At 39.1% G+C, this 18,788-nt stretch overlaps 1 protein-coding gene across 5 annotated transcripts in view; it reads right to left on the bottom strand.

Annotated features, from left to right (window-relative positions):
• The window catches only part of LOC126106489 (protein sprint), a 555,062-nt gene that overhangs the window by 55,735 nt on the left and 480,539 nt on the right, over positions 1–18,788 (bottom strand). For all 5 annotated transcript variants that reach the window (XM_049912792.1, XM_049912791.1, XM_049912790.1 and 2 more), the window contains 6 exons: positions 16,850–16,941; positions 15,348–15,581; positions 13,536–13,715; positions 10,358–10,462; positions 5,838–6,037; positions 2–205 (listed from right to left, as the gene is read on the bottom strand). In XM_049912792.1, the coding sequence (XP_049768749.1) occupies positions 2–205; positions 5,838–6,037; positions 10,358–10,462; positions 13,536–13,715; positions 15,348–15,581; positions 16,850–16,941 (1,015 nt within the window). The remainder of the gene's footprint in view (position 1; positions 206–5,837; positions 6,038–10,357; positions 10,463–13,535; positions 13,716–15,347; positions 15,582–16,849; positions 16,942–18,788) is intronic.

Here is an 18,788-nt window from a genome sequence, read left to right as displayed (position 1 = left end):
CCTGGTAGTGGTGGGACTCCTTCAGGGACAGCTGTCGGGAGTGGTGGGACCTGGTGCCTCCTTTCTTTGTGCCGGCCCTCGTTCCCTTCTGTTGCTGCTCCATCAGTGGGGTCGTCGACGTCGGGGAGTTCACTGGGGACAGCGGGGAAGACACCGGTCCCGGCGGGGGACTCTGGCTGTCCGACAGAGGTCTCTTCGGTGTCACCTAAACAGAGCACCCGATGCTGGTATCAAAATACAGCAGTAACTCGAAAGCCTTGCACTAAATCCCACACATCGGTCATTGCCACAGTGATACAATTGTTTTTTTTCTTACAAGGAGACCTTAGAGACCGATCCTCTCCAAATTTCTACAAACTTACAGCATTTGAAAATCACTGTCTGGCTATCAATTTGCTAATGCAGCACAAAGCAAAATTCGAAAATTTCTGAGCACCTGCAAGTACAAAATATTTTTTGCATGTTAACATATTCAATGGTAGGTGAATGTGTATTGCAACAGGGATTATATAAGTAAAGTTGCTATTTCAAATTCTGCTATTAGCACTTTTTTCTTTTAGTTAAATTCCACCTTTAATAACAAATGGAGAAGTTACTTAACAAGTAATGATCACAATACTGTTAGTAGAAATAATATTTTTTTAAACTGCTATTCATGTGAAAAGGCAAGTTTTCATAGTAAATTAACTTTTGGTACAAAAATGAAAAACATCAAATAGAAAATAAATTAATTTTTTTATTTCTGGAAACTGAACAGTATTCATTTAAAATTATATGCATTTCTCATTTATGTATCAAACTTAAATTTATTTTCATATGACCAGTAGTTAAAAAGAAACTATCTATGCCTGGGACAAATCTTCCTTGGTCACAACAAATTCATCAATTCACAGGGATGAAAAGAGCAATCTGAATAACTCTGGGGCAACAGCTACCACTTTCAAAGTTCACACTGAGACAAAGCAGCATACAGTGTAAGAATCTCAGTGGGATTCAGTAATTTATGTGACACCGTCTTCTACAGTTAGTGGCAACCACAACATCAGTGTAAGGTCACAACTTTCTAAACTATTTTTGTTCCATCACCTTTTGCACGTGCATCTGGGCTGGAACTATATTTTCTTCTGGTTATTTTGGCTGATAACCTCACAGCCATCTTCAAGATGAGTCACTGACAGGATTTAAACCAATCAAAAAAATAATGTGGATTAAATGTGCATGTGTCGGAGACAACCCATCTGGCAATAAGAGTGACAGTCATAGATAAAACTAAGCATCTAAGAGTAAACACAGCAAGCGCAAAGTCAGCACATCCTCAGCATTTACAAATTATGTGGTTTGTTATTAAAATTGGATATAACAGAAAATGACAAATGAGCTGGACAGAAAGAAAAACCAGTCTTGAAGTCTTAAGGTAAGTTAACAAAGAGAGAAGATTATTAAAGGAAATGAAGAAGAGAAAAATAAGATTTATAGGGCATGACATCAAACACAACACTTTAATCATTATTCTTGAGGAGGAGTTTAGTGTTTAACATCCTGTCGACAACTACGTCATTAGAGAAAGAGCACAAGATTTTACTTGGGAAGGAAATCGGCAGTGCCCTTTCAAAGGAACCAACCCAGCATTTACCTGAAGCAATTTTGGGAAATCATGGAAAACCTAAATCAGGATGCTCGGATGTGGGTTTGAACAGTCATCCTCTCAAATGCGAATCCAGCGTGCTAACAACTGCGCCACCTTGCTCGGTCACTTTCTTTTCTTTTTTATAGGGAAAATGGTGGGTAAGAAAGGAAGAGGACAGAGTGTGACAATTAGACGGAACTGAAATGAACAGCCCATGACAGAAGAGAGTGGTTGCATCGACAAGGCATTAGCCTTTAGAAATGCATGTATGGTACGTAAAGGAATGACTCATAACAATAATTCCTCCGGATTTGCTCACTCTGTGTTTGCTGTGTTTTACTCTTAGACGCATAGTTTTGTCTACGACTTACACTCTTGTTACTGACAACCTTATCTCTGATGCATTGAAGATGGCTTTAAAGTTACCACCTGAAATAACAGGAAGAAGTAGTATCACATCCTGGATCGCACCCAGAAGATGATGCAATATTCCATCACGAGGAGAACTTGAAAAAATATTTTTTAACTACTGCCATATCCAGTGGTACTGGTGGAGAAGGTGGTTCTGATGAATACTACACACCACCACACCAACATTTTTGCGTGGCACAGAAACTTGGATAAGAAAATACTTGCACAAAGGTAAAAACCAAATGACTGGAAAAAACTGCAACGGAAGTTAAGGTATATGGGAGACTAGATCGTGTCATAAATGGCCCGATTCCACAAAACAAAACTTAGGTATGAATGATAATATTGAAGACTAATGAAAATGAATGTATCAAAATATAATATGTTTCGAGGACAGTGTTGATCAGAGCAAAGTAGCATGGAGTAACCGAGGAGGTAAGCAGATTGACTGGAACAGGCAACGATGCCTCATGATGATTAGTTGCAATAACAGGTTATGTATTTAAAATACCACTAACGTTCTCAAACACTAATTAACACACATTCACACAGAGCAAAGGAACTGTTCCAAGTACAGCACAAATTTGAGGAAGTGAAGTACTTTGCATGTAGCTCTTTGCAGCCTATAGATTCCAATTTCACACTTCTTGTAACACCAGAAAAAAACTTCAAATATACATATCTATGGGGCAGTTATAAATAACATAACACATTAACTATTGACAAAATAGCATTCTGTTCTGTCAATGCACTTGAAGGCTGACAAATTGTTATGTCAATATCAAAAGAGGAACTTTTATCATTGGCCTGTTGTGTGAACAGGCAAAATGCAAACTGATTTCAGCCAGACAACCGAAGTTTTAAGATGGATGTCCAAGAAATTAGACATCAAATGACAAGTATCTTTTTTGCATCTTTGGTTTGTGTATAACTTTAGTAGTTACTGTATTTATTTATTTTATTTTATTTTTAATTATTAATTTATTAATTAATTTACTTAACCTGGTGAGATCTGTAACTTCAGGCCCATGTCTCCCTTACATCAGACCAGAGTTTTACAAAAACAGTACTTTTTTCATCAAAGTTATTTAAAAAAGTGAGCATTTCAAGATGATAAATAGTAATAATTTGAAACAACGTTTGAATGTGTCTTATGGCAATGAGTCGCTGAACTGACTAAAAACTAATAGTGTTACTATATTACTACTACAGAAAACAATAACAACAACAACAACAACAACAACAACGACAATAACTGGTGAAAGTAGTAGATTCAGAATGTATTTATCAATGTACAAGTTTCTGTAAACTACAAAACAACAAAGTAAATTACTGTTACTTAGCAGATATGCCATTTGCTGTCTTTTGAAGCTGGGGACATTATTCAGTTCTGTGTAACAGTGAGTGATACCATTCCAGAGTTGGATTCCTGTAACTGAATAGACTTTGAGAAAGCAGTTGAGTGATGGAGTGGGACATGGAGGATTTTTGCTCTGATGGGAATTGGTGTTTCTGCTGTGCTGTTCAGACAGGAGCACTAAAATATGAGGTGCAGTATGCACTGACAAGATGGCAAAGGAGACAAAGAGTATGGAAATCTCTAGCCAGCATAGCCGTACGTAAGATGGTGACATAAGATCAATGAGTCAAATGTCGTAGATATACAGGGTTATTTGTACAGAGTGTGAGGGAGGAGAAGAAAAAAGAAAATTCCCAGATATCCTGGTCTTCAAAGTGTTTTAAGTTTTGAATGAGAGTAAAACACTTCATGATTTACGAAATCCACTGTACGCACTCATATGTAACTTAATACATTTGGGTAAAAGGAAATTTAATTTTAAAGTAATGCTTCTCAAACTATCATTCACAACATTTTCCCCACAATATGAAGATTTATTTTGGTGTTATTCTCTTGTTTACATTTCATTGCTGCAATATTATTCTGGAGTTGCAGGCTGAAAAAAATTCTTTGCCAGAGTATCAATTCTTAACAGTTAAAATTACAAAAATTTCACTGAAAATGAGAACAATGAAAAATTCCTGGAATTCTAAAAAACTCCCAGGTTTTTCGCTAGAAGAAAAAATTGCACATTTCCCCCTGATTTCAGATTTCCCGGGGCATATATACTCTGTTATACATACCCTTGGATTTCAGAAGACAAAAGTGTGAGAACTACGAGACACAAAGAAAAATGCCACGTGGATAAGGCATGTCTCAAAGTTTCAATTTGTAATATATGCTGTGGCATAGTAGTACTGAGCATGCAAGTGTGTGTGAACATGTAGACAAATCATCCACTCCATACAGTCACAGCGAATTAGTTCACACAGGCAGATAGGCAACCCAATAAACACATCTCCAAAGCAGGCTGCTGCTGTGCCTTCCCGGGCAATTCGTATCAGTGACTTCGATCAACTGCACACACGTACTGGCAAATTAAAATCTTGGATACGATCTATCCACTGATAAATGTTTACGCTGAAGTGACGAAAGTCATGGAATACATTCTAGTATTGTGTCAGACCTCATTTTGCCCAGTTCAGTCCAGCAATTTGATGTGGCATGGACTCAAAGAGTTGTCAGAAATTCCCTGCAGAAATACTGAGCCATGTTGACTGCATAGCTGTCCATAACTATGACAGTGTTGCTGGTGCAGAATTTTGTGCACAAACTGACCCCTCAACTATGTATCATGAATTTTGTTCGAACTGTCCAGAATGTTCTTCAAAATAATCACACAAAATTGTGGTCCACTGACAAGGCGCATTGTCATCCTTAAAAACTTCATTTGGGAACATGAAGGCCATGAATGGCTGCAAATGGTCTCCAAGTAGCCAATGGTCAGTGCAGTTGGACCAGAGGCCCCAGTCCATTCCATGAAAACATAGCCCATACAATTATGGAGCCACCACCAGCTTGCACAGTGCCTTGGCCAGTGGCTTTGTACAGCCTGCACCACACTTGAACCCTACCATCAGCTCCTTACCAAATGACCAGGGCATGGTTTTCCAGTCATCTAGGGTCCAACCGATACGGTCACGAGACCAGGACAGGCACTGCAGGCAATGTCATGCTGTTAGCAAAGACACTCACATTGGTTGTCTGCTGCCATAGCGCATTAATGTTCAGTTTTGCCGCACTGTCCTAGTGAATACATTCGACATACATCTCACATTGATTTCTATGATTATTTCATGCAGTGTACCTTGTCTGCTAGCACTGACAACTCTGCAGAAACGCCACTGTTCTCAGTTATTAAGTGAAGGCTGTTGGCAATTGTGTAAGATAATGCCAGAAATTTGGTTTCTCGGCACACTCTTGACACTGTACATCACGGAATATTGTATTCCCTAACAACCTCAGAAATAGAATGGCCCACATGTCTAACTACCATTCCATGTTCAAAGTCTATTAATGTCAGTCGTGCAGCTATAATCACATCAGACATCTTTTCACACGAATCACCAGAGTACAAATGGCGGCTTCGTCAATTCACTGCCATTTCATACCTCGTGTATGTGACACTACTACCATCTGTATATAAGCACATGGCTATTCCACAACATTTGTCATCTCAGCGTATTTCCTGTATGTGTTGTAGGTACACAATCATTTTCTGGAACCCCATAGGTACTTATCAATAAGCCTGTACTGTACACAGAAATTTTCCACCAGTTACAAATGCTCTGAGTTTTCTCGAAAGACATCTTGCAGGTTAAAATCACTGTAAAGAACAATTGGATTTTTGAAACACTACTTCCGCAGCCTTGGCTGCTACCTACAGAACTAACTGCTCACCTGCACACAGGACACTTCGACGTGCGCCGGGGGTGTCGTCGAGTTCTGGTTCACGCTAAATGTGACGGTTGTCGTTACGGTGAAGTTGTTGGTAACCGAGACCGACGGTTTGGCCCATCGAGGAGGCGGTGGAGGTGGGGTCTTGCCTCCCGTTGTGGCTGTGCCTGGGCTAATCACAGCAGGAGGGCCAATAGGTGCAGCTGAAAGTGCAACAAACAGCAAATTATTCCACTCTACTGTCATAACTATAACACTCTCAGAGTTAATTGGAACATATGTGTGACCTGCTCTTACTTTTTAACCTTTCCCAACCTACCCTCCTTTGCTCCCCAAGAAATAAAGTTCCAAAACCTAGGTTAGCTTTTATTTTATGCATGTGAATCAATAGTACAGTCTCCTTTTAAAATACTAGAACATTTTTATCGTGTGCATCAGAGCCCAGATATTTCTTCTATTCATAATTAATCTAGTAGACTGGATCTCAAAGTAAAAATTTGGTTGAATGTGCAGTCTCTATTGTGAAAAAATAAAAACAAGCGGTTTTCTTACCATCAGTCATATAGAACTGTCTGAATTATAATGCTTGACTGCCATTTTATTTTCTTCTGAATAAACTCTTGTAATTTTGACTTTGTGGCCATTTTCAAGTGATTCATTATTGTCTTTTCGAAATTAAGCTACACTGTATATTTATCTGTAAAACTGCTGATAACCTAATTTATACTTTCACTTGATACTCTAATATACTATCAAGCTGCATTAAGAAGACAGTCTCTCATGTTCTCTCAATTTTTTTGTTTATTCAGTAATAACATGCTCCATTACAATATCTGTAATACTGTGTGTGTGTGTGTGTGTGTGTAAAAGGGGAGGGGGGGGGGGGGGAGAGTGAGGGAAGAGAGAGATAGTGAAACTCAAAACCCAGAGCTGTCACACAGCCTACTCCCAGCCAATAGCATCAAGTGGGGCCACCGAGCTTGTTTGGTATTCAAACCAAGATACTAGTGCAATGCCTGGTGATCAGGAACTGTACGCCATCACCCACCGCCCCCGGTCAGCCAAGTACCTGGCAGCAAAAATTTTTACAACTGCCAGGATTCAAACTGGCTTACCAGGAGGTTGAGTGCCACTGTACAAGTGTCCATCAAGACGTATTGTGGCACTTGAAAAGGCTACAAAGCTGAAACTGCAGTTGTGTATCCACCAGAGTGAAATGAAATAATCAGATGGCAATAGCATTACCAGTTGGACAGTTAACAGGTGGTTTCCCTGTTTCTTAGCAAGATATGCTGCAAATGCAGGTGCTATCCTTTTCTTAAAATCAAAAATCAAAATCGAATTACGTACAGCAATAATTTACTTTCTATCATGAGAAAATGTAAATACTAGGTTTACCTCCTATTTATAAGCTTATCTACACCTTGAAACTACTTAGTTAGCAGCTTCAAAGATTGTAACAATTTGGAAACGATGATGTGTATGATTTGTCCTGTTACTTTTTTGCACCTGGATGTTTCAAAGGATAAGAGTTTGTGGAGCATGACAACAATATTTCATCTGCCAATGTACGAGTTTACCTGGAAGGACACACTGGATATACGCAGCCAAAATCACTAAAAATAATTCAGCTTCTGTCACTTGTGTAATAACCTGACTTTCTTTTTCCCAAAATTCCTCCTCAAATAAGTCATGACCTTATTTCTTCACTAATATAAAACCTGCTAAGACATACGGTGACATCTTGTTTATAATTTGAGATCACTGAAGCACTTTGGAATAAGTTTGTCCTCACATTCCACCACTCTTCTCTACTACACATTGAAATTGTCAATGAAAATTACAAGGACCAGTATATAAGTAACAGAATTAAAGAATTAATAGAACTACTGACAGTAGCACAAACCTTATATTCCTGAAAACATTCATTTTGATTGAACCCCAAGCACCGTAAGTTACAGAGTGATTTAAGGCTGGCCATAACAGTTATTCAGCAATAAAATTTGTACAGTCCACATTTACATTGCACCAAGTCATCACCATCATCATCTTGCAACATCTCTAGCTTCTGGTGAGTAAATGGAGGCTGAGAGGTAACTTGTCAAAATCTTATTTGCCAACATTAAATATGTGATGACTAGTTTAAAGAAGTTTATATCTACAGGTACGTTACCATACAGAATTATGCTCTCACCACATGTAGTTGCAAGAAACCACAGGCTAATAATTCATTTGATTCATTATTACCCTAACTAGAATATACCAAACAATGTGAATGACAATTGAGACAATAAGACAAGATCAAAATATGTCTCAAATGTTAGTAGAGGCAATTCCTTTGTTGTTTTGAATATTGTCTAAAGTGAATAGTCAACACTACTAAATGTATCATAGTGTAAGAAATCAAATGGAGGATAAGCACCTAGACCCCAGAATAAGGGCACGTGCTACAGGCACAGGGGAGGAGAGAGTGATTGCAACTGTGATGAATGGGAGAAACTGAAATTTTGAAAGCATACACAGTCACAGAATTTAAGAATTAAATTTGATGGTTCTATGTATGTACAATCTTTCTCCTGGACTGGTACTAGGCAACTTAGCTTACCCGAGTCAACATATCTTTCCACTCATTTCTTTTTTTAATAACATTCTAAATTAGAAACTGGTATGTATTTATTCCTCAGTAGTCAGATGTAATTAATTTATCCTGTTACGCGCCATGTCCAATGCAGAGGACACTTGTCAATGGTCACTTCTTTGTTGTCTTCAATCAGTCCTGATGCTGCAAATGTAGGAAGTCCACTGCAGTGGGCATTCCATACTTGTACTCGGCTCTGCATACACCTGAAGTCTCAGGATCGAGTGAATCCACCAAAGAAGCAGCCATTAACAGTTAGCCACTGCAGTGGACACACACCACAAGGTTATACACAATGCATCATTACGTAAGGGCACTGTCATTGTACAATTTTGTATATTTGCATTATATTTACACCTAATACACTTGCTTACATAACTAAATATAGAATAACAGACCTGCAACTTCTGCAGTACATTTCTTTTTACAAATTTTGATTATCTTTGTTAAAATGCACATACTGTCTAACATTTGAATTTCAGTTAATTTCTTTACTTTCACCATATGTCACTTTTGGATTGTCTCTTCTAGTAGTCAAAATATTAATTTAAGGAGTAAAATGGAAGGTACAGAAATTTTGTTTCTGTCATTTACACAGCTTCCATAATTGAAGTTCCAGTTTCAAAATTCTGTAGAATTGGAGCCACTGCTTCAAATGTCATCAAATTTCCTATCGTTGATGGGGGAAACGTCACGGAACAAAACAGCATTTAACAAAAGTCTGACCAATAGATGGTGCAGTATCTGTCAGACTATTCACACCAACAGATACCTTGCCCATGGCTGTTCCTCAATTTGCATCCAAGACACGCAATATGACTGTCTCCATGAAAGATCACGCACTGCTGATAAAGGTCTTTTACGAGAACAGTGACTGAACCGGTGGCTGGAATTTTTTGCCTGCAGGGAACAGGTCAATGAATGGGCATGGAACATTCTGCGGACAGATGACGACCATTTTCCTCTCCGAGGACATGTCAATACGCAAAACTGCAGAATATGAGCAATGGACAATCTGCACATACATCAACCAGTACCACTTGACTCTGCAGAGGTCACTGTGTGGCATAGGTTGACTCCAGTGTTTATCATACAGCCACGTTTTTTCGAGCCAATGAGGCCTGTGGATCCTGTTATCAACATCATCACTGGTAAGCGCTACAAGTGTCTTTAGTGCACCGACGTCATTCTGATGCTTCATCTGTGTGGATGTGTGCGCAGGATCATTTTTTGTAAGATGGCGTTCTCTCCTCTACACACTGCACAGTCAGTGAAGCAGCTGCTGCACAGGCATTACAGAAATGCTACAATTATCAGCCATCATTTTCCTACAGTCTGGCAGTCCAGATCGCCTGATCTGATCTGTGAGACTTCTGGCTGTGGGGTTATCCAAAAGTTGCATTCCGTGCTGAATTTATGGCACACGTTGCGCAATGCATTCTGAACGTGACTCCCGAGGCATTCCGATCTGTTGTGAAACAGATTTTAACTTGTAGCAGAAAATGGTGGACGGCATATTTTAAAACACTTGCAGTGTCCTCTATTGCAAGAATTTTCATTAATTTTTGTTCCATGTCATTTCCCCCTGCATGAGTAATAGGCTGAAATTTGAACATACAAATCTGACGTCATTCTAAGCTGTGGTTCTCTTTCTACAGTGTTTCGAAACTGGAACTTTAATTATGGACATCCTGTACATTTCAACACTGTATGACACTGCAAGTAAGGATGTAAACATTTATTTTTTAAATGCTTGGCATAGTGGTTTCATAATTATAAATATCTTTTATATAATTATGAGATGAGAATCATTGCTAAATATATAGAATATCATGACGGGTGATGTCAGGTAAGCGCCATTAAAAAAAAGCTGTCTAAAACTGACCTGGAGCTGCAGCACAGACGAGATTCAGGGTGTTTGGTGGGGTAGGCCTGGTTGTTCGGGGCGGCGGGGCTGTGGCTACTGGAGGGCTAGTACTCGTGGGGCTGCCTGCAATCAAATAAGAACAGGGAACCTGTAACGTACACGATAAAAAGAAGACCGTGTCGGCAACTCTTTCTGGTCCCAGAGAGTACGATTAATCTGTTTCCACCTGATGTAAACATTATTGGTCACACACTCAGCGAAAACCATACCGTAAAATTCCTTGGAGTACAGCTGGATAATAATTTATACTGGAAGCACCTCAAACATTAATAAACTGTTTCTTATTCTTTACATTTATTTTATTATTCAATGGAGTTTTTTCGATATCCCCATTTAAAAAAGTAATCAAGATGGTCAGTCTAATGTCTAACATTCTTGGAAGCATCTCTCACTGTACTGACCTGCTTATTTTGTACATTTTCACTCCCTGCTTTTTAGGGCAGTGCATCAAAAGTAAATTTAAAGATATCTGAATTGTCGCATTCAATTTCAAACACATTTATTCTTTATGGTTTTTGTTGCAGATAATAAAAATCAGTTTTAGCTGAACTGTGATATGCACAGCCACAACAAAGTAAAATCTGTGGCACGAGCTTGTGACTGGGCTATTAGTCCAACTATAAGTACAGCCTTTAATCATGGCAGCACTAAGAGGGTTGGGATGGTGAGCCCAGTGCCCTAGCACATTCTCCATACTCAAAGACAAAAAATTAAAACTGTAGTTCTTTCCTCCATGTGTAATGTTCAGAACGGAGTTAAGTACTCAGTACATATTTTCCATAAGCTCCCATCCTACACAAAGCAGGAAATTGGGAATTCCTACCAGTTCATAAAAAAATTAAAAATATACTTTATTAACCACTCGTTTAAATTATCTGGATACCTATAAACAGGGAATGAAATAGTTCTGTAGCAAGTAGCAATGCTTATTGTAAAGCTACATGACAAGAAGTAATGTACTGTAATAGGACATAGCATTTAAATTTGTATATTTGTATTTCCTTGGGGAAAAAAAGACATGTATTTCCCTCAGAAAAAAAGACACTGTGTAATGAAGTACACATTAAGTTACTAATAGCAGGTGAATAGCAGCTCTCTTGTATATCTGAGAAGACAGATTTTTTTAAAGTTGCAGTTCTCTTACTAACTTACTCACTTAAGCTTAGACAGCATGTATGTATATAGCATTGAGAGTAGATGTGATAATTTATTGATAAGACTGGATACAGAATAAGTTTCTATGAATTCTTTGTCTCTTGTTAATGTATAATTTGACTTTTTCCACATTCCTGGTGGCTCCCCTTCTTGAAAGAATCTACAGAACACAATGAATGAATGAATCAATGAATGCTAATTTACACCTGTGAAAGTTATTAAACATTATAGGCCTCTCAGAAATCTCACTTATATGTAATTGGTAAGATACCATTACTGCTGATTAAAACATCCTGCTATTTCAACTTTTGTTTGCTAAAAATATCACCACACATTCTAACAGTTCCACTCAGCTTTAAAAACTTGTCTTATTTTTTGTGACAACACACACAAACACATTTAAAAATGCAGTTACCAATTTTGACCAGCTAGTGGTCATTATCAGACTGTATACTAGGCTGGAGCCTAAGTTCATAGCATTTTTGTTTTGCATGTTGGTATTCCGGTTGCTATGGGTTTATTTATCAATTGTCATTTTTTATTTGTAGTTCACTGTTGCTATTTGAGTTTATATACTGCCATTATCATTTGGAGAGAGAGAGAGAGAGAGAGAGAGAGAGAGAGAGAGATGAGGATGCTAGAAAATGGGGTGTTGAGTGTAGAAATCTGAACATTTCTGACATATTCTTCTGTTTGAGTTCAATGGAGAGGCGACAGCAGCAGAAGCGGCCAGAAACATTTGTGCTGTGTATGAGGATAATGCCAATGGTCACAGCACGGGAAGAAAATGGTTCTCTCATTTTAAGAAGGATCCTTTTGACATTAGTGACGCTTCACACTCTCCGAGACTTTCAGGGTCTCATGAAAATCATTTAAATACATTAATCCACAATGCTTCATGTCTGTGAACTTGAGAGCTGGCAAACATAATGAACTGTGATCATGCCACCACCATGCGACATTTGCATACAATGGGGAAGGGTCAAGAATCGGGTGTACTGGTAACCAAATCTCTAAGCCAAAATCATAGAAATCAGCAGGTGGCCGTACGTGCACCTCTGCTTACCCACCATCAATTGTTGTGACCAACAATGACCATTCCTATCTTGTATCTTAACTGATGATTAAAAATGGTGTCTTTACGATAACATAATGAAAAGAAAGGAATCACTGGGCCCAAACAAAGCAGCAACCCCCACGAACCAAAACCTGCATGCATCCACAAAAGATTATGTTATGCATCTGGTGGAATGGCAAATGTGTGGTGTACTATGAATTGCTTCCCTGAGGTGCAACCAACACTTATGACATTTAATGTCAACAACTGAGATGTCTTGCAGATGCAGTCCACGAATAATGACCAGGAAGACTGCATGAAGTTGTGCTACTCCACGATAACGCCCACCCACATTCTGCTAGACTGACAAAAAACACTAGAGAGGAGTTGGTTCTGGAAGTCACTCTGCACTCACCTTATCACCTCATCTTCTACCCTCAGACTGTCACCTTTTCTGCTCTCTATCAATCAACCTTCAAGTAATTTCCTTTCCAGACGAAGATGTGCTCCAAACGCAGCTCGATGAGTTCTTCGCCTTAAAACCATGTGATTTCTACAGTTTCAAATCTAAAAGTTACTTCAGTTTTGGTAGACTGTTGTAAATAGTGAAGGTGAATATATTATTGATGACTAAATTATCTGTTGTGTTTATCAAACTTACAGAAAAATGCTACAAACTTACACACCAGCCCAATACACGCATGTGCAGAAAGCAGTGACATAAGGTTTCTATTGTACTATCAACAAAAACACTGATCCCTATGTTGTCAAAACAACGGAATCTTACGTCACACTGGCTACTAGATATTACATGGTGATAAAGCACTCGTATCAGAATGATACTTTTTCACCACTTCTGACACACACAAACTGCCTGGAGGCATAAAGTTAGCTGCGTGTTGCTGCCGGAGTACTGGTACGCACCACTGTCAGTGGACACCGATGCCCCCTTGAAGGTGGAGAGAGTGTGGTGTGACTGGCCGTCACCCACACTGGAGGGGGAGGGCGACAGCGGTGCCAACTCAAGCACGACGGGCCTCGACTCACAGGGTCCCAGGACGTCCGATGTCGGCGTGCCTCCGCAGCTGCTGTTCTGCCGGCTCCCTGAGTGTGATTACATGTCTCTTATTAAATATTGTCTAACTCACTATCATATATTTGTAATTCACATTATAACAGAACTAGTCAGTGGAATACTTTTTATTTTTTGGTATCGGCCTATGATACATTATAAATAATATAGTTGCCACCCGAACCAATAACATTTTGAAAACAGTACTTTTTACTTTCATTTCCATCCACACAGGTGTATATACAACTTGTTTATGTAGAAATATGGAGTGTTGTTTTTCTGGGGGACACTGGGGGATGCGTACCCTTAAACTTTTTCGTCGACAAAGTAACTTTTTTACGATGTTGAGAACTTGGAAGATTGCCAAAGATTTATTTCACGGACATAAATTTTTTATTTCATTTTTTCGTGTCGGTAATTGCAATACGAACGATACCAGTGCAGTTTTTGGTGGGAAAAGCGATGTCATTGACAGTGTCAAGCATTTCGAAGCTGCGGCAACCATTCTCAACATCTGAATCGCTGGCAGCCATTTCGGCAAGTGTGTAGTGCCCTCGCCCGCTAATAGTGGGCGACAGTAGTGCTAAACGGATACGCGTACACTCAAACGCCGAGCTACAGATAGATGCCTCTACGGTCCAGCTACCATGATCCTTCGCGATTCATTGCCATTTTTGTTTTTTTGTTCTTTATTCGTTTGTGCTTGCTGTTCCATTCTTGTCGGTTGTGCAAAGTTTTACAGTGTGTCCTGTCTTTCGTTGCAACTTGTAAGTTAAGTTGGAGGTGCGAGATGAGCAGAAAACTAACAAACTGTGCTTCATTTAAAGTGACAAACTGAAGCTACAGATAGATGCCTCTACGGTCCCGCTACCATGATCCTTCGCGATTCATTGCCATTTTTGTTTTTTTGTTCTTTATTCGTTTGTGCTTGCTGTTCCATTCTTGTCGGTTGTGCAAAGTTTTACAGTGTGTCCTGTCTTTCGTTGCAACTTGTAAGTTAAGTTGGAGGTGAGAGATGAGCAGAAAACTAACAAACTGTGCTTCATTTAAAGTGACAAACTGAAGTGTTCGATACCACATTCTCTTGTATGTTAGGGTCTTTCTCGGTATCGCTTGCTTCATTTGAGCTAAGTCAACTGAAGAGTCAGATACCATTTTTTTTGTAGTTCGACATGTTGATGACGTCATGGCTAAAAGCAGACAGGTGGTATCCCATGCTTCAGTTATAACTAATTTTCGCTGCATTATATCCAATGTCGGAGTACCCTCAAACTTTTTTTTAGGAGAAAAGCACTGGAAATATGTATTAAAGACCTGACTGGAAAAAGTATCATAATACTGAACAATTGTCAAACATATTTTGTAATCTTGAAAACATTACCAATGTCAATTATTATCATTATTATAACAATTTTCATAATCACTTACAACATTAACAATGTCTTTTACAAAAAGCAGATCAAAACTATTTTTCTACAGTTAAGTATATCTTTGTTCCTCCTGGGATTGAAAAGAAAACTTCATATATAATCAGTTGTTCACCCACCCCCCACAACTTCCTACGAACGTTTCCGACTGGTATTACTGACATAAACTTTGAGCTTAGAGTACAGATGGCCACTGCAAAGCTTCAGAAAGCCACAGAAGCACAGGAACACACGTACCGCTCCCGAAGCTGCTGAGGGAGCTGGCACTCGCGCTGCTCGGCGACGTCTGGTCGGCCGTGCCAGTGCCGACGCTGACGACGGTGTTGGTCTGCATCCTCTGCACGCTCTCCAGTGTGCCGACCACCGTCTGTTGTTGTTGCTGCTGCTGAGGATGTTGCTGCTGAGGATGCTGCTGCTGGTGCAGGGAAACTTCGGGAGGGCGGGGGTTTGCCATCGGGTACCGCCAGAACTCTGAAATGTCCGACCAAAAAACATAGTACGATTCTCAGCATACACCTGAAAGTACATTTCACACAACTTAGGGTAACTGTATTGGCCTGAATATAAGCCACATCCGAATATGAGCCACACCATTACTTTTGAGGGGGGGTGGGGGGGTGGAGGGAGGAAAGAGGAATATAGTGGAGAAAAATCTGTATTATGTTACCCACTTACAAAAGTTGTGCACAATACAGTGAGACTTTTGCATAATTGCAGCTTTCCTTGATCCATGTCTTTTAAAAGCTTCTTAACTACATATACTGCCCACATAACAAATAGCTGTGAGCTGGAAATTTAGAGTTACAAAGCCAGTTAATCCCCTGTCGCCCTACTACCAGTGTTGACATTGAATGGTGTGAACCAAATCTAACTCTTCAGTTTGAGAAAAGTACACTTGTCCTTTCGTGTAAATGAGTAGAATCTTTAACATGATAATAGTCACTACCTACATGAAATGTCAACAATGTAAGACAGTTACACTGTTACATCATATACAACAATTAATTTCCAAACTTCAATGAAAGTGTTGATTCTATTTGTAATTAATAAATGAACACTATAGTCAAAGTTTGTAAGATATTAAAATATAGCAGTGTTTGTGGTGCTGCACACGTAAGTTGCCCACTAATTTTCCATTGCTGATTTCGGGAGAAAAAATTCAGCTTACATTCAGGCAAATAGAATGTTTTATTGTTTACATAACCTTTGGTAAACTTAAAGTATAAAACTGTGCTGAATAGTTCAACTAATGGATGCAGCAAACAGTTTTTACACTAGAAGGTATAACTTTAAAAGAGAAGTTATGTGAAGAAGGGAGCAGTTCATTTTTAGGTCCATCACAATTCCTGATGGGTTTACTTCTTTATTTTTTCTCCCCCTCCCCTCATTGTTATGTTATCACACACACACACACGCACACACACACACACAAACAAGGAAATTGTAACAAAGTTTTCATTAAATGTTACCAAAATGTATTAATTAATTAATTGTGTATTGAGGGCTACAAACTTCTCAAACAGGAACAATCTACACAAATTAGACAAGAATGGACTGAGGGTAAAAAATAATGCATATCACATTGCTGACCTTGTATAGCAAGTATGTCTTCACAGTTAGATGTGGTTGTAAGACTTACTGCTTCAGACTGGGAGCATAGTGTCAAACTGTGTTTGACAAAAGTTGAGGATAATTCTGATAGCAACACTGCAGACAACATTGGTCACGGACATACTCACCCTGCCCAAGCAATGCCAGGGAAGAAAGCTGCTGCCTGTTCCGTGCCTCCCTCAGAGCGCGAGGTAATGTCAGCTGCACAGGGAGCTCGTCACTGAAACACAAACGGATGCACAATACGGTAGATGAGAAATAAATTAATTCAAAGCAGGCAGTGAAACTGACTCAAAAAATATTAAATGGACCACCTCCCAGAGAAAAATAAGCTCAAGAAGCTTTGATAAACTGATAAATTGTCGGACAAGAGGCCGAAAATGCACTGGAAAAAATATTCACAAGGTTCCTCATCATGTATCTTTAAGGTATATAGTGCAGAAAGGTGATACACAATACATATCAAAAGGAACAGTGAACTGGTTACAACACAAGAAAACATCAAAAAATTAAAAGTCTTTTGTGGCTCAAAACGAATACTGCCCATCCACTTCCAAAACCTCATCACTGCGGCCCATCCATTCTTGATACCATTTGAGAGATGTTTTCACACACTTCAGTTCCACTGGCCACTTGCTCATTCAAATGTAAACTGAAGTATTGAACCACATAACTTCTATGAATCATTAGTCTGCAACAGAAGTTCTCTAAATTCAACAAGAAATCACAAATTATTTTCCAGTGAAATTAAATCTTGTTCTGTTCTTGATTATCAGTAAATCTCCATACTCAAAGAAGATAATAATTAGCATTTCTCAATGCCTTACTTTTATTTCCATTCTATTTCTTCCAAGTCCCCTTCTTTTATATATCTATGTTATCATTGTGGTCTTCAATCTAGAGACTGGTTTGATGCAGCTCTCCACGCTACTCTATCCTGTGCAAGCTTCTTCATCTCCCAGTACCTACTGCAACCTACATCCTTCTGAATCTGTTTAGTGTATTCATCTCTTGGTCTCCCTCTACGATTTTTACCCTCCTCGCTGCCCTCCAGTACTAAATTTGTGATCCCTTGATGCCTCAGAACATGTCCTACCAAGCAATCCCTTCTCCCAGTCAGGTTGTGCCACAAACTCCTCTTCTCCCCAATTCTGTTCAATACCTCATCATTAGTTATGTGATCTACCCATCTAATCTTCAGCATTCTTCTGTAGCACCACATTTCGAAAGCTTCTATTCTCTTTTTGGCCAAACTATCTATCGTCCACATTTCACTTCCATACATGGCTACACTCCATGCAAATACTTTCAGAAACCACTTCCTGACAATTAAATCTACACTCTATGTTAACAAATTTCTCTTCTTCAGAAACGCTTTCCTTGCCATTGCCAGTCTACATTTTATATCCTCTCTACTTCGACCATCATAAGTTATTTTGCTCCTTTACTATTTTAAGTGTCTCATTTCCTAATCTAATTCCGGCAGCATCACCCAATTTAATTCGACTACATTCCATTATCCTCCTTTTGCTTTTGCTGATGTTCATCTTATATCCTCCCTTCAAAACACTGCCCATTCCGTTCAACTGCTCTTCCAGGTCCTTTGCTGTCTCTGAAAGAATTACAATGTCATCGGCGAACCTCAAAGTTATTATTTCTTCTCCATGGATTTCTATTCCTACATCGAATTTTCCTTTTGTTTCCTTTACTGCTTGCTCAATATACAGATTGAACAACATCGGGGATAGGCTACAATCCTATCTCACTCCCTTCCCAACCACTGCTTCCCTTTCATGCCCCTCAACTCTTATAACTGCCATCTGGTTTCTGTACAAATTGTAAATAGCCTTTTGCTCCCTGTATTTTACCCCTGCCACCCTCAGAATTTGAAAAAGAGCATTCCAGTCAACATTGTCAAAAGCTTTCTCTAATTTTACAAATGCTAGCAACATAGGTTTGTCTTTCCTTAATCTATTTTCTAAGATAAGTCGTGGGGTCAGTATTTCCTCACGTGTTCCAATATTTCTACGGAATCTAATCTGATCTTCCCTGAGGTCAGCTTCTACC

The sequence above is a fragment of the Schistocerca cancellata genome, chromosome 10 (genome assembly GCF_023864275.1).
Source record: "Schistocerca cancellata isolate TAMUIC-IGC-003103 chromosome 10, iqSchCanc2.1, whole genome shotgun sequence".
In the NCBI taxonomy this organism is placed as follows: Eukaryota; Metazoa; Arthropoda; class Insecta; order Orthoptera; family Acrididae; genus Schistocerca; species Schistocerca cancellata.
The sequence above is the reverse complement of the archived record's forward strand: the minus strand, read 5'-3'. Positions and strand labels throughout refer to the sequence as shown.